Source organism: Pseudochaenichthys georgianus, chromosome 18, assembly GCF_902827115.2.
Source record: "Pseudochaenichthys georgianus chromosome 18, fPseGeo1.2, whole genome shotgun sequence".
Taxonomy (NCBI): Eukaryota; Metazoa; Chordata; class Actinopteri; order Perciformes; family Channichthyidae; genus Pseudochaenichthys; species Pseudochaenichthys georgianus.
The window spans coordinates 2,087,467-2,115,172 of NC_047520.1; the positions used below are offsets into that span (position 1 = coordinate 2,087,467).

Sequence of the window (27,706 nt, forward strand, 5' to 3'; positions counted from 1 at the left end):
TAACCAACACATGCCTAACCCTAAGCCTTACCCTAAACCTTACCAAGTCTTCACCCTGAAATTATTTCCCTGACCTCCATTTTGTCCCCATAAGGGAGGTGAGTCCCCACACGTGACTGTGTAAACAGATCAGGTCCCCACAAGGATAGTAATGCTAATCCACACACAAATGTGGTTTGTTCAAAGTCCAAGAAACACTGCATATACAGTGAGTGAGTGAGTGAGTGAGTGAGTGAGTGAGTGAGTGAGTGAGTGAGTGAGTGAGTGAGTGAGTGAGTGAGTGAGTGAGTGAGTGTGTGTGTGTGTGTGTGTGTGTGTGTCAGGAAGTTGGCGAGACAAATTAAAGTAAGAAAGAAGCGTTGAAAGGGAGAAAAAGATTTGCAGATGTTTTTGTTAAATCATAAAACACACACTTAGTTGTTTATTTACTGTTTATTAGTAATTGTATTCATTAGAATTAACACTGTTGTTTTAAGAAAGTGCATTTGAATTCCATGAACAGCATTTGCTCCACAGAGATTACAAAACATGATAATAAATGTAATGATATTTGACTTTTTTTACTATTTTACACACGTTCATTATGAAGATGGACAACAAACTACCAAGTTGCATCATGGGAAATGTAGGAACTGGTGTTATTTTGTATTTCATTGGTAGTAACAAGGTATGTTAAAGGACTGACTTATACACATATTTTATGTTTCAAAAAGGTCATCTAAATAATAATTAAGATGCATTATAACAATAACTATTTAAGTCTTGCTAAACTTTGATTGTATATACAGCATTTCTGAGCTTGTTAATCACATTTTAAAGGATCATACCAAGGTTTTTAAGATTATTAAATCTTAAATACACAATATTTATATATATCTTTCATTCACTGTGTAAAAGCTATGGAAATGAGCTTGAAAGTGCTTCAGAGACCTCAACATCACAGTATTTGCTCACATAATCCTAGTATTGGCCTGGTGATAGTGATGAAGTAATAATACAGGATTAATACAGATCCATTATTACTACAATTGATTTAATACTTGCCAGACATGATTCTATTTGCAGTATTTCTAAGCTTGTTAAGTAATTGTTAAGGACCACTGGTTTTTTACTAATCTTACATCGCTGCTTTAAGCGAGATGTTCTGTTTATAAAGTACCTTTTTCTCAAGTTCCTGTTCATTCTCTGTTGGAAAGCTATGAAAAATAGCTTTGAATGTGCTTCAGAGAACTCCACATCACTGTATTAGTGATAATCTTCTCCGATACTCTTTGCTGTTTTTACTTCTCCTCCAGGGTCTCCATCACGGTTTTCATGATGGTTGCCACGGCGACGGCTCCGGGGTCGGGCAGCGAGACTCGCTCCGCCGCGATGTAGCTCGCCCGACCTGCCATCGCTGTGAGGTGAAGGGTCGACTCCGCCCCCAAGGACGCTTTCTAGAGAGAGGGACGGAAAAAAGACACGGCATGTAAAAAGTACAAATCAATCTGGTGGCACTGCAGGAAGTCTCTTTTTATTTATTATATCTAATAATTAATATGTTCAAAACTAGCTTTCAGAACCAAGTGCAAAGCCAAAAAAAGGCAGAAATAAACAAATAAAGGAATAATAATAAATAAAAATAGGAAATGAGGTATGGCTTTCTATGTAATCATAATCATCTTTTCTACTGAATACATTTTTGTCGAAGCTCATTATAAAATACACACAACATAGGATTTACTTTCAAATACTTAGATTTGATTTTGTAAAATGTAAAAAATAAGAATATTGTTAAACAAAAAGTCATCCTTATCCATACAAAAATTGCTTTAATTAAAATGTTGCAATCCAAAAGTATATACATCGTACAATAAAGCTTCAGAATGCAGACATTGGATAATATGTTAGATCAAATGTGAATATAATGTTCCACAAAAATCCTAATCATTAGTTTCTACTTGAACATTTTGTTGTAGAAAATCACTTTATGGATACACTAGTAATGGGGAATTTTAAATATGTATTTTTACAGACAGATTTGGGAGAAGGAAGTCTTATAATTAAACATAAATGTGTATGTTACCTTCACAGCATTCTGCAGTACAGCCAGCTGTCCACCGGGTGGAGCTGTTTTCAGCTTCATAAGCTCATCCACAGCAGGACACAAAGCATCCAACTAGCGAGGAGGAAAAGAGATTTAAGAAGCTTTTTAATGACTATCTTGCTGCTGAGGAACGGATAAATAGTATGTCCAGAAAATATGTTTTAAACTAGAAAAGATGCAGAGAAATTAGACGATAACTCACCATCGTTCTGTCTCCAACGTCAGCACCACCATACCTGAAAAGAGTTACAGATGGTTAATCAATTTGCTTTTTGTTGTTGTTGTTTGACCTATCAATTAACTTTATTGTGGTTGTGTTTATTAACGTATTTAATTACAAACATATTGAACACAAGCTTCTAGAGTGCATGGTGAGTTTTAGTTTGGACAAGAAGTTATTTGTGACGTATACTAAGAGGGTTAAAATCCTTAAAACTGAGAAATAAATGTGTTTTCTCGTGAGAAATGATAACCAAAATAAACTAAAATAAATAATTGACTAACTTCTGACATAACATAATAGTGTCTTCAGTACCACAGAGGTGATTATCAGATTATATAATAAGAATATACATACTTTATTGATGTGAAATTGAAAAAATAATGTGTTACAGCAGCATGTAAACAAGGCATTACTTCTTCATGGCCTGTGTCCCAGCATGCATTGCAGTAGCCCAGGCTGCACCGTTGCTCTGCCCTTCGGTCACATGACCTGCTGCCGCCGTCAGGAACAGACTGTACAACTGTAACACACACAAGAAGAAGTGTGTGTGTGTGTGTGTGTGTGTGTGTGTGTGTGTGTGTGTGTGTGTGTGTGTGTGTGTGTGTGTGTGTGTGTGTGTGTGTGTGTGTGTGTGTGTGTGTGTGTGTGTGTGTGAGAGAGGCAGAGTGTTTAATTTCAACTTTATGTCAAAATCTGTTAAAATCTAGATTAATTTATTGATCTCAAATCTGAAAAAACAGTGAAATGAAAATTAAATAGAAAAAATTCAAAAACAGTGAATATATATACACTTCAACAGTAAAAAGATATACATTTATAGAGTATTATCTATCAAATACACAAAAAAATAAGTTATAGAATACACTTAATACGTCAGTTAGCCTTTTTTTTGTAGAATATGTTAGAAAACATACCGCTCCTGAAGACCCGCCCATTTTCTCCTGGACCAATCCAGCGAGGACTGACAACAGTCGCCCAGGGCAACCAGGAACCACATGATCCTTGAGCCACTCCTGAATGGCTGAAAGACCGTTTTAAAACATCTTTATCTCGATTTAAAACACTTGAATGTCATTAAAGCTTCTGTAGATGATGTACCTTTAGCAGCCTGAGCGTGAGTGTTACCGCAATCTCCGTCCCCGGAAGCACGGTCCAACGCATTCAGTTCCTCCTGCTTCTCCAACAGCGTGGAACAAACTTTAACCAACGCTTTACGCATGACGGGACTCAGAGGCCCTGCGGGGAAATAAAAAAAGACAGGCTTAGTTAATAAATCATTTATCCAATTACTCCATGTCATCACTGCAGGTTGTTGTTTCAAATGATCATATAATCATTTAAAACATAATAGTCTTATACTCTGATTGCCTTTTACTCTGTTACACTGTATTTTTAGTCTTGTATGTGTTTAACAGAGACATATGTTAAGGGTTTTCATTTCAGGAGGTAAAAAGGAAGTAAAAGGACAATATGCAAATGTTAAGGACGAGGGGTTTTATGGTTTAATGATGGGATGTAGGACCAGCTGTTTCCTCTCATGGATATATAGTGAGCAGAACTTTGTTATCCTCTGAGGATGAAGTTGCTCTGTTCCTGCATTTGAGATCGATTTCGTATTTTGACTTTCTTTATTACTTTATTAAATATATCAAAAGACAAACTTTGTCCATGAATCATTTATCAGTTTCTCTTAAGAATTTCCTCCAAGGTAACCTTGAATCCTCACCTTCTTTGTGTGTGTGGTCCTGTGGGTGGGGGCTCATCTCTGGAGCTTCTGTGATGAAGCTGCGTCCGCTCACACACACACTGCTGAGGTTCGGCCAGGCGGGGGCGCTGGTCTTAGCATCTATAGGATATACAGTGTACGACAAAATAACAATAAACCTCACAGACATGGAAACAGAAAATGTACAGGTCAAAAACAAGTTAGATTGAAGCCTGGATATACAAAATAATGAAATTAAAGGCGATTTAAATAAAAAAGTTGGCGTTTTTCATGCAAAACTGGCAGAGAATAGTGTTTCAACCATATATATATATCCGAATATTTAACAAACTAAGAAGTTTAAAGATATTTTGAATTTAACAAACTGGGATTGATATTTTTCCCTATTTGTCATTGTATTAAATAAGTATATATATTCTTTTATTTGTAATATTATTAGTAGTATTATTTTATTATTTGTTTTCGGATTTGTCAACTGTTATGTGGTTAATCTTTGTACCTAGATGTGTTTATTTTTGTTATTTATGCTTTGTGTATATGTTCTTAAAATGCAAATAAAAAAATGAATAATAAAAAGTATATAGACACTGGTCATTAGTGAAAGCCCAGTGTGTGCGTGCGTGTGTGTGTGTGTGTGTGTGTGTGTGTGTGTGTGTGTGTGTGTGTGTGTGTGTGTGTGTGTGTGTGTGTGTGTGTGTGTGTGTGTGTGTGTGTGTGTGTGTGTGTGTGTGTGTGTGGCCTAGCATTACTATCCTTGTGGGGACCTACATCTGTGTACACAGTCACATGTGGGGACTGGCTTCCCTTATGGGGACAAAATGGAGGTCCCCATAAGGGCAATCATTAATTTGTGTGTGCGCTCACCAAACAGTCTCAGTGTTTCCTGGTCGACCGTCATCACGGTCAGCGAAACTCCCACCATCTCCAGTGATGTCATAAACGACCCCGACATCACCCTGGCAACCACCACACCGCGACTCTCTGTAACCGTAGAAACACTGGTTATTCAACACATCCTGTATCCATGTTTAGTATTAACGAGAGGTCACAAGGTCAACAAAGGGAATAGAGTGGTGCAGGAATGAGTCCTAAAACCGGGGGAAATTAGCCAGATTTTCTTTAGCACTTCTTGTATCCACGGTTACCCAGACAGACGATGGTTGCTCTGGTAACAACAGCCATCTCCAGACAGGACAACGCTCCGAGGTTGTTCACACACACCACCACACTGTTGCCTGTGTGGAAGAAGAAGAACAAGGAGTGTGAAAAATAAATGTCAGCATGCATTAAAAGTTGTATTACTTCCGATTTGTATTCCATCTTTTATTTCTATGTAAATACTGTTATATATATATTTTTTTTCTTTTCTATTTTATTATATTTTGTATTATTTTTTATATTTTTCTAGTTCTAGATCTGTGTTTTTAATTTGTATGTATGCACCATGACATCAAGTCAAATTCCTCGTACGTGCCAACTTACCTGGTAATAAACCTGTTTCTGATTCTAAATATCATATTCTATTTACGTGTAAAGACTTTTTGCACTATTATTTAATTGAATTTTTGTATTTTATTATATAACTATGTTGCATTGTTGGAGGAGCTCGGGTCAGAAGAATTTCATTGCCATTTTTTGCACTGTAGCTTGATTTGAATAAAATACCTGACTTGAGCGGCAGATGTGATTGGCTCTCATTGTTGGTCATGTGATCTATCATGGTCTTCACCACCTCGTCAGCGGACGCTATCTGATTATGAGGAATAATTAAGACGAATAAGTGAGAATATTAACAGAAAAAGGGTCAAAAGATTCTTATTGTAAACTGACTCACCTTCGATCTCTTGATTCCAGGCTCACCGTGGATCCCTGAAGATAAAAAAAATGTTTAGAAATAACAGAGTTTAATACCATTTATCCCTCTTATTTCAGTTTTGACGCTTTATTTCCCAATTTTCAATGAGTATGTGATGCATTAGCCAGCAGGAAAACAGGCTGCATAGGTTACTTCTCAGGTATCGTCCCAAAATATTGGGACAAAACAATTTCATTCAAAGAGAGCACTAACTGTGAGTAAAAACTAGCCTACTTTTGCAGTAATTAAAACCTCTTATAACTCAATACGAACTTGTCCACCATGGCCTTTCACCCCTAACCTATCACAGTCCCACTACTTCCACTCCTACTTATTACATTTAAAAACATTTATTTTATTATTTGCCCCTTTTGTTTGTTTGTTTACCATGTAAAGTGGCCTTGGGTCCCTTGAAAGGTGCTATACAAATGTAATCTATTATTATGATTATTTGTAAAACACCTAACAGTTTTACACTCTATTTCAAGATGTTAATTAACCTACAGTGGGAGAAGGACATCCAATTGGTACCAACATATTTACTACATTTATATACAGTAAGTAGGGACTATATCAGCAATGAGCACAATATTTGGTAAAGGTATATGGTAAAAAATGGTATATGGTAAAAATATTTGAAAAAATAATGGGTAAAATATCAAATAATAACAATAATAAAAATACAATAAAATAAAGAAAATCAATTAAAATGTCTCTCTTCTTCACATTTCCACCTTTTCTCCTCCTCCATCTCTCCCCCTTTCCTCACCCAACCCAATCTCCATGTCTCCTGGCGGCAGGTCAAAGGAGGGGAGACTGCCGGGGACACTGCATGGAGACAGACTCACCCCCAGAGTCCCTGTAACACACACACACACACTTTTATATCCAACATTAAAGAGGACATTTGTAAACAAAATTTGACTGGCAAGATGGAAACACCACACACAATTTTTTTTTTTTTTAATTAAAACATTCTTTCAAAAATATTATAAATATGATTATTAATAATTAGAAAAATACTATTACAATTATTTTGAAATCTAATAATTATTGTTGTTATGTATTAATTTGTGTTATTATAATTTGTTTTTTATTATTATTAACTAGTATTTATATACTACTATTTATACTTTTATTTTTACAACTTTATTTGTACAACTAATACTTCTAACACTTTGTAGTTTTTCTACTTTAATCCCTAATAAATCCACATGTATTAATAACCTCATGTAGTACCGGTCAGCTCCACAGGGGGCAGCAGAGAGCAGCTCAGATATTCACTGCCTCTGTGGTACACAATAAATATTGCTGTACTTCATATTTATTGTTCACACACACACACACACACACACACACACACACACACCACTTCAGGGGACATTACATTGACTTACATGCAATTCCTGGAGACTTATCCTAACCTTAACCATAACCAACACATGCCTAACTCTAATCCTAACCCTAACCAAGGCTTCACCCTAAAATTAATGATTCCCCTTATGGGGACCTCCATTCTGTCCCCATAAGGGAGGCGAGTCCCCACATGTGACTGTGTAAACAGATGTATGTCCCCACAAGGTTAGTAATGCTAGGCCACACACACACACACACACACACACACACACACACACACACACACACACACACACACACACACACACACACACACACACACACACACACACACACACACACACACACACACACACACACACACCACACACACACACACACACACACACACACACACACACACACACACACACACACACACACACACACACACACACACACAAATTAAAAGAGACTCACCGATCCCCTTCAAAAGCTCCGTCACCTTGGAAACAATCTGGCTCAATGAGCAGCCTTCTTCTGCTAAAGCACCCGCCAGCTGGGAGAAAATGGGAGTGTTTTTTTTAAGAGCATGTAGCATGAGGTGCAACGTTTTCAGAAACAAATAAAGATATATGTGGTCCAGTTGCATGACGGGAAGTAAAACGCTGAAGTAGAACAAGAAACGTAGTTATCCCGGGTAAGTTAGTCAAATCAAATTAAATAGAATACAATTATATTTGTCCACCTGGATATGTGCTTTTGTAAATTGTGTATCTTTAATATGTTGCATATGCCTCTAATTTAATATTTAGCTATTCTTTGTACATCTGTATGTAGTGTACATCTAAAATTCAAATTAAATACAAATAACACAATAAAATGAAATAATAATACAAAAGATTGGTTATAAGAAATACACAGCAAGGAATAAAATAGGTTAAATGATATTAATAAAATATAATGTTTTTATTTTTAACTTCTTATGTTTATATTAATATATTTTATTTTAAATTGGAGCAGAAAACCCAATGTCCCCCAGAAGAATAATGTACTCATTTTAAATTGACCTTGAATTAAGATTATCTCCATGTTGAAGCTTGTTGTTGTGGTGGTTTACCTTGTCTACGAAGATGGTTCCACACAGTCCTCTCCTTCCCGCCTTACTGGGTTGGTTGAAGGCGCAGTCGTCTGCAACTATCACCATGTCGACGTCAACGCCATGGTTACGGGCCTGCTCAGCAGCCAATCCGAAGTTGAGGCGGTCGCCGGTGTAGTTCTTCACGATGAGGAGGACGCCCTGTGCTCCTGAGGAGAGAGAGAGAAATATACTATACTAAATTAGTAGCTGTGTTTCATTTAATTACCCAGTGATGAGAACACACACACACACACACACACACACACACACACACCACACACACACACACACAACACACACACACACACACACACACACACCACACCACACACACACACACACACACACACACACACACACACACACACACCACACACACACACACACACACACACACACACACACACACACACACCACACACACACACACACACACACAATGCCCAGTAAACAAAATAAAAAACTGTGTATTAATTTACCTGCGTTGTGCAAACACAGAATGGCCGCCAGGATGCTGGCAGGAGGAGGAGAAGCAAACACTCCCCCTGCTACAGCTGCTGAGAGCATGCCTACACCAATAAAACCTGCTCACAGGAGAGAGACATTCAATTACATTTAAAAAACATATAAATCTGAGGTAATCACTCCGAGTTCCTACCCCCGTGTGCAGGCTCGTGTCCGGACCCCCCTCCCGACAGCAGAGCCACTTTCCCCCTCAGGAGGTTCAGGTCTGAGCGCAGCAGCACCCTGTGGCCCCCCTCCATCAGAGAGAGGCCCCCGTTGGCCCTCACCAGCCCACACAGAGCCTCGTCCACACAGACCTCTGCAGAGTTGATCAGCTTCTGTTTGGGCTGACACAAACAAACAAGTCAACTGTAATGTCAATCTTTCAGTTTGTGCGTACAGACAGAGAGATCGAAATACCGTTCCCACAATCCCGAATACAAATATATATAAACATATGTATATACCTATATATATATTATACACACAATCAACAGACACATTTATACACATGCACACATTAAGACGTCATTAAAAGCACAACAATCACAATATATACAAAATAACAGTCACTTCAATATCTTTGAGAAATGTACATTAGTGCAAGACTGTCCATAGCAGCGTAACAAGTGTCTGTGTGTGTATGTGTGTGTGTGTGTGTGTGTGTGTGTGTGTGTGTGTGTGTGTGTGTGTGTGTGTGTGTGTGTGGTGTGTGTGTGTGTGTGTGTGTGTGTGTGTGTTGAACTGAAAAGAGACACAAACAAAGGACACACTGGTTCACTGAGAACCTGCACACACTCGTCTGTGTTGGATATGGTGTGTGTGTTACATGTTGTGATCATGGATGTTTCCCCTGTTTTCTGTTATGTGATGTGCTATATGTGAAATGTATGTAGTAACGTGTGTTGTTTGCATTTTACTTTGTATTCCTTTTGCCTATATCTACTTGTCTTTCATCCTTTCTTTATAACTAATGCTGTTGATGTATTTTGATTTTAAAAAGGTGTCAATTATCATATGGCCGGGAGCAACAGCTGGAAATTAGCAATGTTGGCTAAAGATGCCCCATTTACCACGACATAAACGTATAAAACACGTATACAACATATATTATAAGCTATTAATGTCATGTATTAAATCAGAATTATTTATTTATCACGGGGGGAAATTGGGTTTCGTGACAGTTGCGCCTTATGATAATGACATAAAATAGAAGATATTAAATTGAATAAAAAAAACAAGAAGCATAAGAAGTTAAAGTAAAATGTCCAATAAAAAGATAAAATAAAAATGGATATAAACGTGAAACATGAAAGTAGGAATGTACAACAAAATATCAAATTAAATATATAAATATAAGAAGTTAAAGTAAGAATGTGCAATAAAAACGTAAGATAAATATGTTTTGCCCATTGTCCTCTCCAAAAATAGACCACAAATTCACTTTGAAAGTGATATAAAAAAAGATTGAATGTGGTCAACACACAGATCTGTATCCTGCTTGTAAAGTGCCATTTAATTTGAAAAAAGAAAATATAATTTTACTTAAAGTGGACCCATTATGCTATATTGGAAAAATATATGGTAGGGCCATACCTATACAAAACATGTCTGTGACGTTTTTTGCTTAAAATCCCAAACAGATCACCCATTGCAGCCACGCCTCATACTGCTCAAACCCCTCTTTTGCAGCCCTGTTAGAAACGCGGATTTTGGGTCCTTAGCTTGAAAAAAAAAAAAGAGGAGGCGGAGCTAATGCCTGATCAGAATTCTACCGGAGATAAAGTTAAATTCTGCTGTGATAAAACGCCATCCTGTTCTAAACCACATCAAGGATTATTTCTGAAACAGTATGGAGCTCAAATGCTTTTTCTCTTGCAGGTTTATCACAAGGTGAGTTCCTTTCTTTATTTCCTGCTTTTTAAACATGTGCTCTCCAGTACAGGTTAGCTCTGAGTGTTAGCGATGCTAATGTAAACAAAGACGAGATTACGTCCAGGCATTGTTTCTTATAGCAATTTTCTGTGGGTCCGCCGCCGATTTGACATCAGATCGGCAGCAAATCTGTATCCGCTCGTTGTACCCCTGTTTTTAAAAGATTTGGGTACGGAGGAAAAGAGAGAGGGTTTTATTTTCTGATGCTGCGTGAGTTCCCTGACGCACCGGGGACACATTTTTATGGATAAAAGACATCACAAAGTGCATTTTGCATGAGAGGTCCCCTTTAAGATCCTTCAGCCGTTTGAACAAGACTGACAATAACAGAGGAAATGTTGTTGGTGTTGCTGTCCTTTTGTTGCAGGGCTTGTCTATCTGAGTTGCTGTTTAATTTTTGTATTGGCTATACTGCTCATAAAACAGGAACACAATATAGATTCAATAAAACTGTCACAATAATATAATAAAAAAGCGTTACTTATAAAAGTACGTTTTTGTGCTTTCACACAAAAACAGGACACATGGGAGGGGGGGGGGGGCTAGTGGAGCCTCGCAGCGGCGAAACCGTGCTACACTAATTGCGCCAAATAAGCACATAGGTGCGCCGCATTTTCGGCTCAGTTGAGGCACTATGGGCATAGATATGTCTCATAATTATTTGTGTGAACATAAAAAGAATTTGTGTGTAAATATGTGATTTGTAAATGTAAAACACCATCCACAAATGCATTTAAAAGATTTGCAAACTCACAGATACACTTGCAAATGTAAAACGGATCTGCAAATACGCTAAATATTTTTACAAATAAAAAAAAGATCTTTGAATATCTCTTTAACATTTACAACTTTCAATCAGGCATTTGTGAATCCATTTTGTATTTGTCGACCAAAAACGCGCTTGTGGATCTCAAATCCCTGCTCGTGGATCGTCTTTTTAATTTACACACACAGAGTTTTGAGACAAACCTTCCGCCGGTCTCGGCTAAAATCTACTTGTGTCACTCGGTTATTTTCGGAAACCACGTGATGGCCCGCTGATGACGACATTTCCTTATGGTTTTCAAAGTAAGAGAATGATGGTTTGTTTAATGAGCTGTTTTTTTAATATCGGAACATTAGATGCATTCTTTATCACATTCTTTATTTGTGTATTCAGTCAAGCGGGTCAAAGTTACAAAGCACTTCACATCTTATTAATCGGCCTAGTTTTACCTTAAATATATAAGCAGAGGTGGGAGAAATACTCAGATATTGTACTTGAGTAAAAAGTAGAAGTACTCAGATCTTTGAGTAAAAGTAGAAGTACTCAGATCTTTGAGTAAAAGTAGAAGTACTCAGATATTGTACTTGAATAAAAGTAGAAGTACTCAGATCTTGGACTTCAGTAAAAGTAGAAGTACTCAGATATGGTACTAAAGTAAAAGTAGAAGTACTCAGATGTTGTACTTGAGTAAAAGTAGAAGTACTCAGGTCTCGTACTTGAGTAAAAGTAGAAGTACCAGAGTGTAGGAATACTCTGTTACAGTCAAAGTCCTGCATTCAAAAGCTCGGATACAGGAAAGGGGCGGGGTTAGCAACATCTAACCAATCAGAAACGGGCACAAGCTAACTGACAGCTGTGTACGTCATACTCAATACAGTGTTTTCCTGTGATCCAGATGTTGGAAGTACAATTTTGAGGTACTTCTACTTTATATGAGTATTTCCAGTTTATACTACGTTGTACTTATACTCCACAAAAATTCAGAGGTAAATGGTGTACTTTCACTCTAAGAGTTTCATCATTTGGCTTTAAGGTCATTGATCCTTCTTTTATTATTTAACTGTTCAAGGTTATTTAAGTCACTGGTTTACAGGGTGTCTGGACTTTGTTTAAAATACAATTATTTTACTTTATTATATAATTATAAAGTCAAAAGTCAAAGTATCAAACACTTAAATCAACACAAGCTGCACAGTAAACTTGTATCTGCAGCAACAGACTATAAACTGTTTGCTTGTAGCGTTCCTTCAGCTGTTATTATGGGATGGACTTTGATTCTTGGGACAGGTGTGCAGACATGCTAACTGACAGGCTGCAAAAACAAATCACATTTCCAGACTTCTTGCTCGGTGCCTCTCTGTTCTGATGTTTGATAAACTCTTCAGAATGTTTATTTACCTCCATTTCTCCTGTCTTGCTTCCTCTTGCTCCCGACAGCAGGTAGATAATACCGGATTACAAAGAGCAGAGGGAGAAATGTTTCTTCTTTATCTTCTTTTATCAGGGAGAGAGCCATTTGGCAATGATTTGGTGCTTTACCGCCACCTGCTGGACTGGAGTGGGAAGCATAAGCCTGGCATATTAAAGGGTCCATGTCATGCTTTTCCGGTTATTACCCGTCCCCTTGTGTGTTATGAAGGTTTGTATGCATGTAAACGGCCTGCAGAGTCAAAAACCCTCAAAGTACACCCTGTCGGACAGAGTCTATGCTGCCCCAAAACGCCTCGTTGGAGATTTCTCATTTTCCATTGTTTACTTCCTGGGTACTGTGACGTGTGAATACCAGAGGCCACCACCCTCTGCCAGCATTTCACGAAACGAAGCTTCACAAACCTTCCAGCGATTCATGCCGAATATGTACAGAGTAGGGCACTGAAGAACGATGCTGGTCCTACTTTGTTTGGACCAGCGGGAGATTCGTGTACACAACCTGTAAGTATTCATTGTTGTTTGTGTATTTATGATGTTTAAAACAAATAAGGTATCTACCACGACTGTTTAAATGGGTAAACGTTTTTCGGGCTGCTAAGCCATTGACACAGTGCTAACTGGGCTAACTAAGTTGCTAGCGTTTCCATATATCAACTCCAATGTCAGCAGATGGCCTTACATGTATCTCATAGCGGGAGAATATCTGCATTCACACACAAAATACTCATAGACAGTATACTCCGGGTGATTTACCGTACGGTCAGTTGCAAAACTTAATTACATTATAGTTGGTGTTCCCAGCGTGTATGCTACCGAGCTAAAAAATAAGGCTACCAAGAGCTAGACATGAGTTTGCAAGGGAAAACATTGTTTTTATGCCAGCTACAATGAATGACCGAACGTAGCAGACTACCCGTTTAAGATTGCAATTGTAAACATGTTCTTGCTAGCCTAATATGAACCACTAGCTGTTGTTCATAGTAGGTTGGCATATTACACTGAACAACTAGCAAACGTAGATCAGCATATTAATCTAGCTGGCAAGCTAACGAACCTAAAACAACTAAGTTTCGCAGATATTTTGTGATTTGCATTTGATTTCGTCCAGCCAGATCAGGAAACGCGTATCCGGCGGACAACACATGACGGGATCACCACTCTGATGCCTCGTCCTAAAAAGCCCCGGCACCAGCTTACAAAGCTGCGATAGGCAAGATGCCTATAAGGGGAGGAATGGATGATATACCCCCCAGGCGCCGTTAAAATGGCAGCACACTGCTCCTAACACTAGGATGGGTCAAATGTAGAGAAACAATTTCCCCACGGGGATTAATAAAGTATATCAAAATCAAAACATCAAAAATATACATCGTATATGTATATTTACACATTCATTTTGTACATTTCTAAAATAAAGTGGATGGAAATACTTAGTAGCCTTTCTTCCCTGAATTATTTGCTCCTATAACATCGGCTCAAAGCCGAAAAAAGCACTGTGTTAGACATGGGCGGAGCATCTCTGGTGGGTCACTAATCAGAACACGAGCTGACCAATCGGAGCACACTGGGCTCAAAAGGGGGGGGGGGGGGCGGGGGCTCCAACAAGGCGTTTAGGACAGAGAGTGAATACACATACTTTACAGAGATACTGTATGACAAACCAATGTGAGTTTGGAAAATTGCAAAGTATAAATCTATTTTCAATGTATTAGTTTATTAATTATCAGGGCTTTTTTTACATTTTTATAATTTATTTATGTAGGTTCTAAGTTTTTTATTTATGAATGTATTTATTTGTTTCTCCTGTAAAGAAATGTGTTTTGAACAATCTTTTTTTAAAGCAGTTTTTTAAATGATTAAGTCATATATTATGAATTTGCTTTGGCATACTCTATAGACCAGCGGTTCCCAACCTTTATCGACTCAGGGCCCACATAAGAATTAAAAAAAAATGTGCGTCCCGCATTCAACCCATAGACTGCATATATAGATTCAACCATAAACAATACGGAGGCTAAATAAAGTTCTGATTGGTCAATTCAGAACATGTGACACGTTGTAAATCCAGTAGAACAGACCGTTGTCAAGGACTGTAATGACCGTTGCTAAGGAGGATCAAGAAAGAGAAAGGAAAAGAGGTTAAATAAAAAAAATATCTTAATGAAAATGTTTCCACACAAATCATGTTTTGTAAATGATTTGGCAGCAAATATTGAATTTACATTTACACCCTTTAATATTTTATTTGGGCTTTTAGATGAAGACACAAGACGCACAGTTAATAAATACAACTATTCTTCTGGCTAAAATACATATTTTCAAAAGTCAATTTTAGCAGTAATCTTAATTTAAGGTGTTAAGAGTAGATTAAAAATACAATTTATTTTGGAAAACATTGCCACAAAAAATCTAAGGGTGGCTCAACACGCCATGAAATGGGAAATAATGAGCTCTAACGAAGAGTGGGATCAAAGGAACAATACATATGCCATGTTGTGTTTTTGGTGGCATTTGGTCGTCAACCTATTTTTTTTTGAGAAATGTTGAAGTGATCCTACCTTTCTTTATTTCTTCTGTTTTTGTTTAGTTGTTGTCTGAGATGGGAATGTCATCTCCTATATGTTATTGGTATGTCCAGGTTTGTGTCTTTAGCCTGTACAAAAAAAGGAAATTATTTGGTGGCCCACTTGCAATCATTCACGGAGCACTAGGGGTAACCCACAGGTTGGGAACCGCTGCTATAGACAATATCCCAATTGGGATCTTATGGTAACGTTATGTTTGGCTTATTACATGGCTTAGTTGAATACTCGATTCTGATTGGTCAATTGGATGTAGTTGAGTAACAAGTACAAAGATACATAAAATGGAAATAATCCATTCAAGTACAGCAGGTATTTTTGAATGTGTGAGAATTAATTTCCCTGTGAGGGACCTCCTCTTCCTCCTTCAGTAAATGAACCTAATTGCATAGCTTAAAGGTGGGGAAGGTAAGTTTGAGAAACCGGCTCGAGATACACTTGTTATATTCCATGGAATGCTCTGAACATCCCGATAGCAATGAATATCTGAAGTGCTTTGACAACAAATCCATAATAAACATCATCTGTGGAAGCCGTGGCGCTGTAAAAAGCACGACCAATCATCTGAGCCGGCTAAAGTAACTGGATGGCCTACCTGCCTGTCAGCCTTCCATCGGGGCACAAACTGATCTCGTGCCCTCATTGGTCATGTGCGCGTTCGTGTGTGTTGGGGGAGGGGCTCTGTGAGGAAGTGGCAGATTTCTTCCGGCTGTGTATTTTTCAAATTCTAGCGCACTCGAGCTGGTTCCTCCAAAATGACCTACCCCAACTGAATAAACACATAAACTGATGTAACATAATGATGTCATTCTTTCGTAGTTTATTCTAAAATAAATATATAGACAAAACAGCTGAGACTTCTGGGAGTCCCGCAGCTAATACAAGAAGAAAAACCCAGGATTCTGTGGCATTAAAGGAAAGTGTGATGAGGAAATCAGACCAGTTCAATGGAAGAAATTAAAGGACGTCGTCATATCAAAAAAATGTACACACAGCAGTCAGGTTGTGGAAGGAAATCCAAAAAAGTTAAATTGAGGAATTGCTGACAATGTGCAAACGCATACAGGTGTTATATGTACTAGTAAGAAGATTTGGATGTAAATGTATTTAGTTGTTCTTGTGTGAGCCAGGGAAAGCTGTGTAGGATTTGAAATGGTGCACCTAAAGGGGCAATGCAAAGCTTTTTTAATCCTCGACAGTCTGCTATAATAATAATACTGTGAAAGCTGCTAAAGCACGGTAAATCATCCACATAAGAAAACCTAAAAAAAAGGCTTATTTTAAGGTATTTATTTATTCTGTTGACTCTTACAAGTTGAATAAGAATAAAAGGGGGGTGATTGTTCGCAATTTTTTTCTAGTCTTCAACCCTGGGTCCCTAACGTGACATCGTTGGTTATTTACAACAATAAAATAAACAGGAATACAAAAGAAATGTCGGTTCAGACAGGACTCAAGTTGATTAAAAAAGTGCCATTTCTATCATTCTCATCTAAAAGGAGGCTTTTTCAGGTGTGTTTTAAGACAATACTCACACAGAATGATTTAAAGACGAATAATTCTTAACTTGTATACGTGTGTGTGGAAGTATTGAACTAAAACAGACCTGGAAAACATATTTTTTACCTCCACTTCCCTCTTTTTTCTGGTGAGAGACCCCCAATTCAAGCTCTCCAATGGTCCCCATCATGAAGCAAGACAAGCGCCGTCTTTGCTTTCGATTCGCTAACTAAAAAAGTCAAATAAACTAATCCACGTCGATCCGTCGTGTCTCATGAGTAAAAGTTTAAATCCCAGAGAATCTGAAGACTTCCTTCAGGGTCCATATCCTCCACAGATTTAAGCAGGGTGGTCTTAACGTCAAAATATAAGAAGATTCTGGATCCACATTTCCCCCATTTAGGCTCCGATGTGTTGCTCTGGAAAAGAGTTTAGGTAAAGGAGCATCTTCAGGTAAATGTCCTAGCTCCATGAGTCCCAGAAGTGTTCGCTTAAATGAGTTTAGTCGGGCATGTCGATGCAGAGTTTAGGCGGCGGGACGAAGTACTTCCCGGGGCTCTGAGTGATCACCACGCCCGTCTTTTTGTGGAACATGGGGGCGATTTTGGGCGGCGGCTCGGGGACGGGCAGGTCCTCCGCCGCCTCGGGGTCCTCGCTGCGCTGCAGGTCGTAGGACACGTTGCCGTACTCACGCAGGAAGGGGAGGAGCTCCAGCAGGAAGTGGCAGAAGTCCTTACGGATGCCGAACCACCCTGTGGGAAACATCACGACAGGAAGAGTTAACAGAGGGGAAATAATGATATATATATTCAGAGGAGTACAAATACTTCGTTACTGTACTTAAGTACATGTTTCTGGTATCAGTACTTTACTCCACTACTTAATTTTCGGACGACTTTTTACTTTGAGTTCTTTGTACTTTCTACTTCTTACATGTTGAACCCAAATACCTGTACTTTCTACTTCTTACATTTTGAACACAAATACCTGTACTTTCTACTTCTCTCATGTTGAACACAAATACCTGTACTTTCTACTTCTCACATGTTGAACAGCAATACCTGTACTTTCTACTTCTCACATGTTGAACCCAAATACCTGTACTTTCTACTTCTTACATGTTGAACCCAAATACCTGTACTTTCTACTTCTCTCATGTTGAACACAAATACCTGTACTTTCTACTTCTCACATGTTGAACACAAATACCTGTACTTTCTACTTCTCACATGTTGAACACAAATACCTGTACTTTCTACCTCTTACAAGTTGAACCCAAATACCTGTACTTTCTACTTCTCACATGTTGAACTCAAATACCTGTACTTTCTACCTCTACAAGTTGAACCCAAATACCTGTACTTTTCTACTTCTTACATGTTGAACTCAAATACCTGTACTTTCTACTTCTCACATGTTGAACCCAAATACCTGTACTTTCTACTTCTTACATGTTGAACCCAAATACCTGTACTTTCTACTTCTCACATGTTGAACTCAAATACCTGTACTTTCTACTTCTCTCATGTTGAACACAAATACCTGTACTTTCTACTTCTCACATGTTGAACACAAATACCTGTACTTTCTACTTCTCACATGTTGAACACAAATACCTGTACTTTCTACTTCTCACATGTTGAACCCAAATACCTGTACTTTCTACTTCTTACAAGTTGAACCCAAATACCTGTACTTTCTACCTCTTACATGTTGAACCCAAATACCTGTACTTTCTACTTCTTACATGTTGAACTCAAATACCTGTACTTTCTACTTCTCACATGTTGAACCCAAATACCTGTACTTTCTACTTCTCACATGTTGAACCCAAATACCTGTACTTTCTACTTCTTACATGTTGAACCCAAATACCTGTACTTTCTACTTCTCACATGTTGAACTCAAATACCTGTACTTTCTACTTCTTTCTACTACTCTTTAAAGCAGCTGCTAGTTATGGGTACTTTTTACTTAAGTACACTTCAAAGCCTCTTTACTTTGACTTGAGTAAAGAAGTTTAGTCAGTACTTCTACTTTTACCAGAGTATTTTTAAACACGAGTATCTGCACTTCTACTTGAGCAAAGGATGTGTTCTGTCTGTAAACACTCACAGTGGTTTCCTCCCTTCTGACCAAAGGTGGTGGCCATGAGTGTGAGCAGCGAGAGCCACAGAGGCACGAACACACACACGTAGCTCAGGCTGTTGTGGTCGTCCAGCTTGTGCACCAGAAGGATCTGAACAGACGGATAACACGTATTAAACACAAACGCAAAGACATTACAACTCTTTTCTCCTCGTGGTCTGTGGCTCCAGTTTGAACATTTATCTCCAACAGTGTGTATAAAATAGAGAGGTGTTCCACACAGTATTTTAATCACCTAGTTATTTCAGTTATGCATCTAAATAATTAAAGCCGGTTTGTATTATGATATAAGCTGCGTCTTATAAGTTGGGTTATATTTACAGTCTCCTACTGTTCTCATGCAATGCCCCTAAAATAACATTTGAGATGCTTCCCCACCACATTTTCCTTTTGATCAAACCATAATGCTTTCATCATTTCCAGGCCATCTTGTTTGCAATGGAACCTGTTAAGCCGGCGCTACGGGCTTTTTTCTGTGTCTCAGGGCTTCTTAACATTTAACAAACTATGAATGTGTCATACACACTTAACGGGAAGAAACTCAGCTATCAGACAATATGAACCATTTTTTATGCATATATATATATATATATATATATAGGCCTGTACATATTTTAGGCCAGCAGGGAGCAGGCTAAATGGTAAATGGACTGTACTTATATAGGGCTTTATCCAGTCTTTAGACCACTAAGAGCTCTTCACATACTACGAGTCATTCACCCATACACACCTCATTCATGCAGAGCAGTACCTCTTGCTCTAGGGTAGCTAACACACACACACACACACACACACACACACACACACACACACACCACACACACACACACACACACACACACACACACACACACACACACACACACACACACACACACACACACACACACACACACACACACACACACACACACACACACGCTGGGATCGAACCAACAGCCACATACATTTAATTATGAAAGCAATTTACTATATATCCAACTTTTCTATTAAATTATAATCCAATATTTCTAATTTAGTGAGGCAGGCACTAGAACTCGGATTTACTTCTTTAGGCTGAAAACAGTTAAAATAAATACAAATTAAGTGAAAATATTAAATAAATTACAATTTAAAAGAAGAAGAAGTTCTTAGTTGAGGGGAAATTATACATTTTCTCTATTGTGTTATTTTGACAACCTAATGAGACAAACTTTAAAAAAGGTGCCGACTCACCTCGAAGGTGAGCAGAGGGACGACGATGGTCATCCAGCTGATCGCCATGGTGATGTGAGTCCGGCGTTGCTCGGCGATGATGTCGATGGAGCGGAGGAAGAGGACGGACCAGATGATGTAATAAAGGACGACGAGGCAGAGGAAGGACATCAGGATCCACAGCGGGACACACACCACCTGAAGCACACACACCACACACACACACACACACACACACACACACACACACACACACACACACACACACACACACACACACACACACACACACACACCACACACACACACACACACACACACACACACACACACACACACACAACACACACACACACACACACACACACACACACACATTATTAAGTGGCAAAAACAAGATCCCTAAAAGTACCGGTAAAGCACAGTACCTCAATATTGTATTATAGTAAATGTTTCTTGATCTACTTCCTCTGCAGATTGCACCCTCACTGTGAAGCCCAATGAACACTTGTGTAATTGAAGTGTGTGTTTGTGTGTGATATCTCACCAGCCAGGGCCAGGTGATGATCAGGTCCAGCCTCAGAGCGATGAAGATGAACTGGAGAATATTCACTGAACACAACACTTCCAGCTGAGGAGAGGAAGAGGGAGACAACATCAATATAATGGCACTCAACACGGTCATTGTTACAAAGAAAGCACCTTGATCTGGTATGTTCTGCAGTAAGTGGCGGCAGGCGAGCGAGGAAGCAGACATTAAACTGTCAAATGTTGCTTGCATGGAGAAAGTAAAGGGTTGTTGTTTATCTTAACTATTCAATGTTAAAATGAATATAAATGTAAAATGTACAGTGGGAGTTTAAGTCAAACAAATATAACGGCAGGATATTATTGTGCAAGAAATTGATTATTTATATTCATTTTAATATTGAATAATTAACTTCTTGCACAATAATATCCTGCGTTATATTTGTTCTATCCATCTATCTATCCACCTACCTTTCCACCTATCCACCTATCTATATATCCACCTACCTATCTATCTACCTACCTACCTACCTACCTACATATTCACTTATCTATGCATCTACCTACCTACCTACCTACATATCCACTTATCTATCCATCTACCTACCTACCTACATATCCACTTATCTATCTATCTACCTACCTACCTACCTACCTACATATTCACTTATCTATGCATCTACCTACCTACCTACCTACCTACATATCCACTTATCTATCTATCTACCTACCTACCTACATATTCACTTATCTATGCATCTACCTACCTACCTACATATCCACTTATCTATCTATCTACCTACCTACCTACCTACCTACATATTCACTTATCTATCTATCTACCTACCTACCTACATATCCACTTATCTATCTATCTACCTACCTACCTACCTACATATCCACTTATCTATCTATCTACCTACCTACCTACCTATATATCCACTTATCTATCTATCTACCTATATATCCACTTATCTATCTATCTACCTACCTACATATTCACTTATCTATCTATCTACCTACCTACCTACCTACCTACATATCCACTTATCTATCTATCTACCTACCTATATATCCACTTATCTATCTATCTACCTACCTATATATCCACTTATCTATCTATCTACCTACCTATCTACCTATATATCCACTTATCTATCTACCTACCTACATATTCACTTATCTATCTATCTACCTACCTACCTACCTACCTACCTACCTATATATCCATCTACCTATCTATCTACCTACCTACCTACCTACCTACCTACCTACCTACCTACATATTCACTTATCTATCTATCTACCTACCTACCTACCTACCTACCTACCTACCTACATATCCACTTATCTATCTATCTACCTACCTAGCTATCTATATATCCACCTACCAATCTACCTACCTACCTACCTATCTAATAAGCTGCTTCCTGTTGAAAATGAACCTCCCAACTTGCACAAATAAGAACACACTTAAACATATCTAATCAAAACATGCAAAACATATTTATGTATAACTAGTTGTTGATATATCTTTATCGGCACAATAATAGACAGACGGTGTTCAAATCCACAGAGAACTCAATATTCCAACTCGTTAGTAATATAGACTATTCTGCACAATGTCTACTACATTCAATTTTATTTGTATTTACTTGCGCTATTATCTGTTTTATTGTGTTGCACTGTTGGAGGAGCCTGCGACCTAAGATGTTCATTGTCATACCTACAGGGCCGGCTCTAGAGAATTTGCAGCCCGAGGCGAGATTTGAGCTGGCGCCCCAGCCAGAGAATCGTACAATAGAAAATATAAAGATCAATAGAGTATCCCAGGAATACGCTCTGAGCACAAGATGGCGTCTATCAACTTCCGGCGGCTGGGTGTGCGGCCGAGTACTTCCGGTTTGAGTAGAGTTTTGACAGCTTGACAGTTTGTTATGTCACACCGAGAGCAAGAATGAGCGGATTTCGGGGTAAAGAAAAGCGATTGGCCTTCCAGCGGGTAAGAAAGTCGGCACTACATTGCCGTGTGCCCCTTCGGACAAATTCGTCCCGTTATCAGAATACCTGTATTAGTCCCACAGAGGGGACATTTGCAGCGTTGAAGCAGGAAAGAGCCACAGACAGCTTAGTGTTGAATATCTTACATGCGTTAAAAAGTACTAAGTTATAATATAATAAACAATATGCTAAAAAAAAAAGATAAAAAACAAATCAAATCCTGTAGCAGTTCTTAGGATTTAGCAGCCCGGTATATATATATTAGTTATTAAAGATAGCATATGTATATAAGGTATATATTGCACATAGTTTGACGGTATTTAACAGCAGCAAGTTACACAATGTTATAATCGGGAGATAAGTTTCCATTCATTTCGGCAAGCCTGGGCAACGACGATTAAAAGATTTCTTGCTCCCAAACCAATTGTGTATTTCATTACAAAAAGCAGTTATACCATACTATGTTTAGGTACTAATGAATTATATAATTTATTTTGTTAAAGTTTCAGCTATTCTATACATTGTTGTTTCTTTTGATGTGAAATATTATGTATTTAATTTAAATAAAAAGCAATGTTAGTTTTGTTCACAATTTGTTTAGTTAGTTTACATTTTTTTCTCTCCAAAAGAACCGATAAGAGTACCGTTAAAAGACCGGACCGATAAGCGGTATCGATAAAAGTAGTAGTACCGTTAAAACCTTAACGATACCCATCCCTACTTACAGCGCCCATCGTACAGGGCAAATGAAAAGTGTAACAAAGGGTGTTACATTTACTTAATTATGAATATTGTTACATCAAGGCCGAAAATTAGGATGAGCGCCAACGGTCAAAAATGTTTTTCTACCAGATCTGGCACCCTAGGCGAACACCTATAACGCCAGTGCTACGGGCCGGCCCTGCATACCTACCCTGTAGCTATGCACAAAGCCCTGCACAAATGACAATAAAAGCCTTAAAGCCTTGAATCTTGAAATGCAGCCCCAGTTACATGTACAATAAAACTCGTTTTTATCCATTTTGTCCTCGTCACCTCGAGGGAGCGGTCGTGTCTGAACCCCCAAACGCAGGCTGCCACGGAGACGGGCGAAACGAAGAAGAGTGGCATGAAGACGAGGAGCCAGAAGTAGTCTCCTCTGGCCACGCGGTCGCACACCAACACCTCGAACATCAGCAGCAGGACGTGCAGACCCACCGCGATCAGCATGGCTTTGAACTCCACACATGTCTCCCCTTCAGCCCTGAGGGAGGAGATGATAGGGTTCAAATTAAACAAACATACGGAAGACATTTGGGGCTTTTTGGTGGTGTGAGAAGCGTCAAAATCACCACTGTAAGGCCTAAAATAACTAGTTTACAAGACACATATAATAACTAAATGAGACAATGTTGTTTTGAAACTATTCTGTATCTCTTCTATGCATGGTTTTTATGAATCTGTTATTGTGTTCCTTTCGGTTGTCTTCTTATTAAGTGTTAATGATGACGTAAAGCTCTTTGAATTGCCTCTGTATAAACGTACCTTACCTTAAAAGTCCCAGTTCATGCTGACACTAATGATTCCTAAAATGAAATGTAATGCTGCATACTTTCATGATTTAGAAAGCTAACCAAACAGACACTTCCCATAAAGAAGATATTATAAGTATATAATCAACGTCACAAGACTTATGTGGGATTACAGATACTGTCTTTTCAATATGTTGCATTACAGTTAGGGGACATGTTATGTGTTAAGTTGCTTTTTGGGCTGAATCCACAATATTGTCTGTACATAGATTCATATCATACATCCAGCTGTGTATTCTGTATATATTTCTGACTACTAGCACTAGCATGACAGCGGCTATATATAGGTATTATATTAATACAAGCAGAGCCTACTCTAACAGCTGCAAATCGTACAGTGTCACACAAATCTAACATACAGTCAAATAGAAAATTCATATAGAAATAGTAAGAATTCATTATGAACGGGATTTAGTGGAAAAGTCTTGTTTTTTCTGCACATATTTTATTATTCCGAGTATTTTGTAATAGTATACTCTACATTGTTTTTTTGGTATATGTATATTTCATGTAAATAACTTTCTACATGCCGTGTATGTATAATAGGTTTTCATTTTTGGGTGTTTTTCCTTACAATTTGTTTTCATCAACTGTTTATGCATGCACCATATACACCAAGGCAAATTCATCTAATGTGTACATTCTGATTCTGTTAGCATTTAGGTAACTTTAACTACCTTCCTACCTACTGGTGTTGACATGGAAAATAACTAGATGGCGATTGTGCAGGAGCTGCTTGAGTAACTAAATCATTTCTTGTGATGGTTTTTTAGCAGCATGTGTAGCCTTAATGGGATTGAACCACAGTTGCCTTATTAATACCTCACTGCTGACAACTAACCGCCCAATGATGATGTCTGAGAGAGTGCCTACCTGTACTGGGGGTTGTGTGCCCAGACCCCGGTGCCCACAGAGGCCCCGATGATGACCAGCAGCTTCCACAGCCAGATGGGGGTGAACACGGCCCAGTAGCTCCACTGGATGACTCCATCCAGCCTCAGGGAGAGCAGCACGGAGAACAGCAGTAGACACGAGTAGATCAGGAACTTACTGCAGCACAGGGCAGAAGAAAACACTGTGATAAGGACACTAATGTACAAAGTAAAAGCCTATTTGTACCCTTGAGAGGTTTGGAGTTTTCACCGCTTACAGGCATCGAAAGAACACTTGTGTAACATTAATTAAGGTTTTATTTTTTTTGGATGCAATACAACCTAGAAAGGGTGTGTGGAAAGTTTGAGTGGGTTGAACATAAATTCAGGAAAGTAGAGAAGCTTAAATAGGAAAAACTTTCTAAAATTAGAAGGATGGAATAACATAACAGACCAACTTGAAAGCTAGGATAAAGGAGACTGTTGATAGCCTGAATGCAAATAATATAAAAAGGAAAGTATTTTGCATTATGGAAATTAAAATGAGATGGAAAAGAGGTAACCTACCTAGGCTAAAATGTTTCACAACACAAAAGTCTACCAAATATTGAGAAAATCTGACTTAATTCACTGAAACTATTTCTTAAACATATTAAATTGGACTGCATTGGCATCCAACAATGGTACGATTAATATTTCGTGTATTTTGTATTATTATTACAACTTGTGGCTAGTTGCTGAGCAACCCCTTATCAATACTTTATTAATTGTGAAGTATTACCCTGTGTTTTTGTATTGTGTTAGTGTGGATCCGTTGCTCTTGAGGGCCTGTGAAGCTTAATGTGATACCAGAACTGTATGTGCTACTCTATTAACTAAGAATGGATGCTAAAAACACATGCGAGTAATTAAAATAATGCAATTATGCTGCAATTCAAAAAGAAGTGAAGATAGCTTTGCCTAGAAAACCCCAGCTTTAGCTTAGCTAGAATGTTAGCTTGGCCTTATTTAGCCCGATTCGTTTTTTTCGCTTTAGCTACTGTATTTACACTTACTTTATAACAAACATAGCAATCTGTTCATATAGCATACATATGTTTATACAGTTTAACACGTATAAAACACACATCTTCGCGATCTTTTCAGCCAAGCAATGCTAGCTACCGTTAGCTCCACAGTTAGCTAAAGTGCTACAGTTACCTGGGATTGAAGTCCTGAAAGAGTCCTCTTAAATTCATGGTGTAAAAAAGACTGGTTGACTAGCAAACATAAGTTCCCCGTGTTGTTGTTGATGATTCACCGACTTATTTGTGTGCTAAACATGTTAATTTAGGCGGTAGCTGGGGTTTTCTGTTCAGTTTCATTACAGCCCTTTTGCTAGCCCGTGTTTTGTTTTTTTACCCCATCAGAAATCACGTGACCGCGGACGGATATAGCCGAGCTGTGTCCGAGTCTCCGAGAGTTAACGAATTAACCTTTATTTTATTTTTTATTTATTTATTCAAGAACATATATGAACATCTTATAAGTTGAAGTCAGGGGTAGACATTAATTGATTAAAAAAAACATACATCAAATAAATGAATACTTTCAAATCTCGTGACCACTGGCGGGATTTCAAGAACTCATCAGACCAAAAAGAAGAATACATGACAAATGGTTCATCCATGTCAATTACAGTAATTACAAGAATAGATGTGTATCTATCTAAATCTCTATAGTGTCTTCTTACAGGAAACATTGCATGTCAAATCTTGAATAAAACCTCCCTAACTTATTTGTTATGGAGAAAACAATCGTTTCTGATTAATTTGTTCATTAAAGGTAGGTAGGTCATTTTGGAGAAACCAGCTCGAGTGCGCGAGAATTTGAAAATACACAGCCGGAAAAAATCTGCCTCTTCCACAGAGTCCCTCCTCCAACACAAACGAACCCGCACATGAGGGCACGAGATAAATGTGTGCACAGGTGGAAAGCTGACAGGCAGGTAGGCCATCCAGTTATTTTAGCAGCCGGCTAAAATGATTGGTCGTGCTTTTTACAGCGCCACGGCTTCCACAGATGACAATTTTTTATGGATTTTTTGTCAAAGCACAAAGAGCATTCCATGGAATATAACAAAAAGTGTATCTCGAGCCGGTTTCTCAAACTTACCTACCCCACCTTTAAGTGAAGCCCAGAAGAATCACACAACCACAACATACACAACTATTTTTGCCTTTTTATTCATAATATGTGTAATAGTGCTCCTTTAATTAATGAATTCTTGCTAAAAAAAAAATTCAAATTAGGTTTCAAGTCAGCCCAA

At 38.3% G+C, this 27,706-nt stretch overlaps 2 protein-coding genes across 2 annotated transcripts; both read right to left on the bottom strand.

The window, feature by feature from the left end:
- Positions 1 to 434: 434 nt before the first annotated feature.
- tkfc (triokinase/FMN cyclase) lies at positions 435 to 13,067 on the bottom strand. The gene is made up of 17 exons (XM_034105603.1): positions 12,970 to 13,067; positions 9,025 to 9,217; positions 8,846 to 8,950; positions 8,346 to 8,533; positions 7,706 to 7,784; positions 6,660 to 6,749; positions 5,870 to 5,904; positions 5,701 to 5,785; positions 5,181 to 5,270; positions 4,900 to 5,016; positions 4,036 to 4,155; positions 3,408 to 3,545; positions 3,224 to 3,330; positions 2,723 to 2,829; positions 2,289 to 2,322; positions 2,066 to 2,158; positions 435 to 1,436 (listed from the first exon to the last, which is right to left on the bottom strand). The coding sequence occupies exons 1-17, from the start codon at positions 12,973 to 12,975 to the stop codon at positions 1,281 to 1,283; spliced, it is 1,743 nt and encodes a 580-aa protein (XP_033961494.1). The 5' UTR covers positions 12,976 to 13,067; the 3' UTR covers positions 435 to 1,280.
- A 3,792-nt stretch (positions 13,068 to 16,859) lies between these two features.
- tmem185 (transmembrane protein 185) lies at positions 16,860 to 26,808 on the bottom strand. The gene is made up of 7 exons (XM_034106312.2): positions 26,599 to 26,808; positions 25,400 to 25,576; positions 23,991 to 24,198; positions 20,974 to 21,057; positions 20,448 to 20,624; positions 19,200 to 19,323; positions 16,860 to 17,836 (listed from the first exon to the last, which is right to left on the bottom strand). The coding sequence occupies exons 1-7, from the start codon at positions 26,634 to 26,636 to the stop codon at positions 17,586 to 17,588; spliced, it is 1,059 nt and encodes a 352-aa protein (XP_033962203.1). The 5' UTR covers positions 26,637 to 26,808; the 3' UTR covers positions 16,860 to 17,585.
- Between the last annotated feature and the right edge of the window lie 898 nt (positions 26,809 to 27,706).

Excerpts from the sequence above, each read along its gene's own strand:
- tkfc (XM_034105603.1), bottom strand. Across the intron at positions 5,271-5,700 it reads ACATCTGCCGCTCAAGTCAG|GCAACAGTGTGGTGGTGTGT; the intron begins GTATTTTATTCA and ends TCTTCCACACAG. Across the intron at positions 1,437-2,065 it reads TACTGCAGAATGCTGTGAAG|AAAGCGTCCTTGGGGGCGGA; the intron begins GTAACATACACA and ends CCCTCTCTCTAG.
- tmem185 (XM_034106312.2), bottom strand. The coding sequence starts at position 26,636 with ATGAATTTAAGAGGACTCTTTCAGGACTTCAATCCCAG. Across the intron at positions 19,324-20,447 it reads TCCCTCTGCTCACCTTCGAG|ATCCTTCTGGTGCACAAGCT; the intron begins GTGAGTCGGCAC and ends CCGTCTGTTCAG. Across the intron at positions 17,837-19,199 it reads TCAGAAGGGAGGAAACCACT|GGTGGTTCGGCATCCGTAAG; the intron begins GTGAGTGTTTAC and ends TGTTTCCCACAG.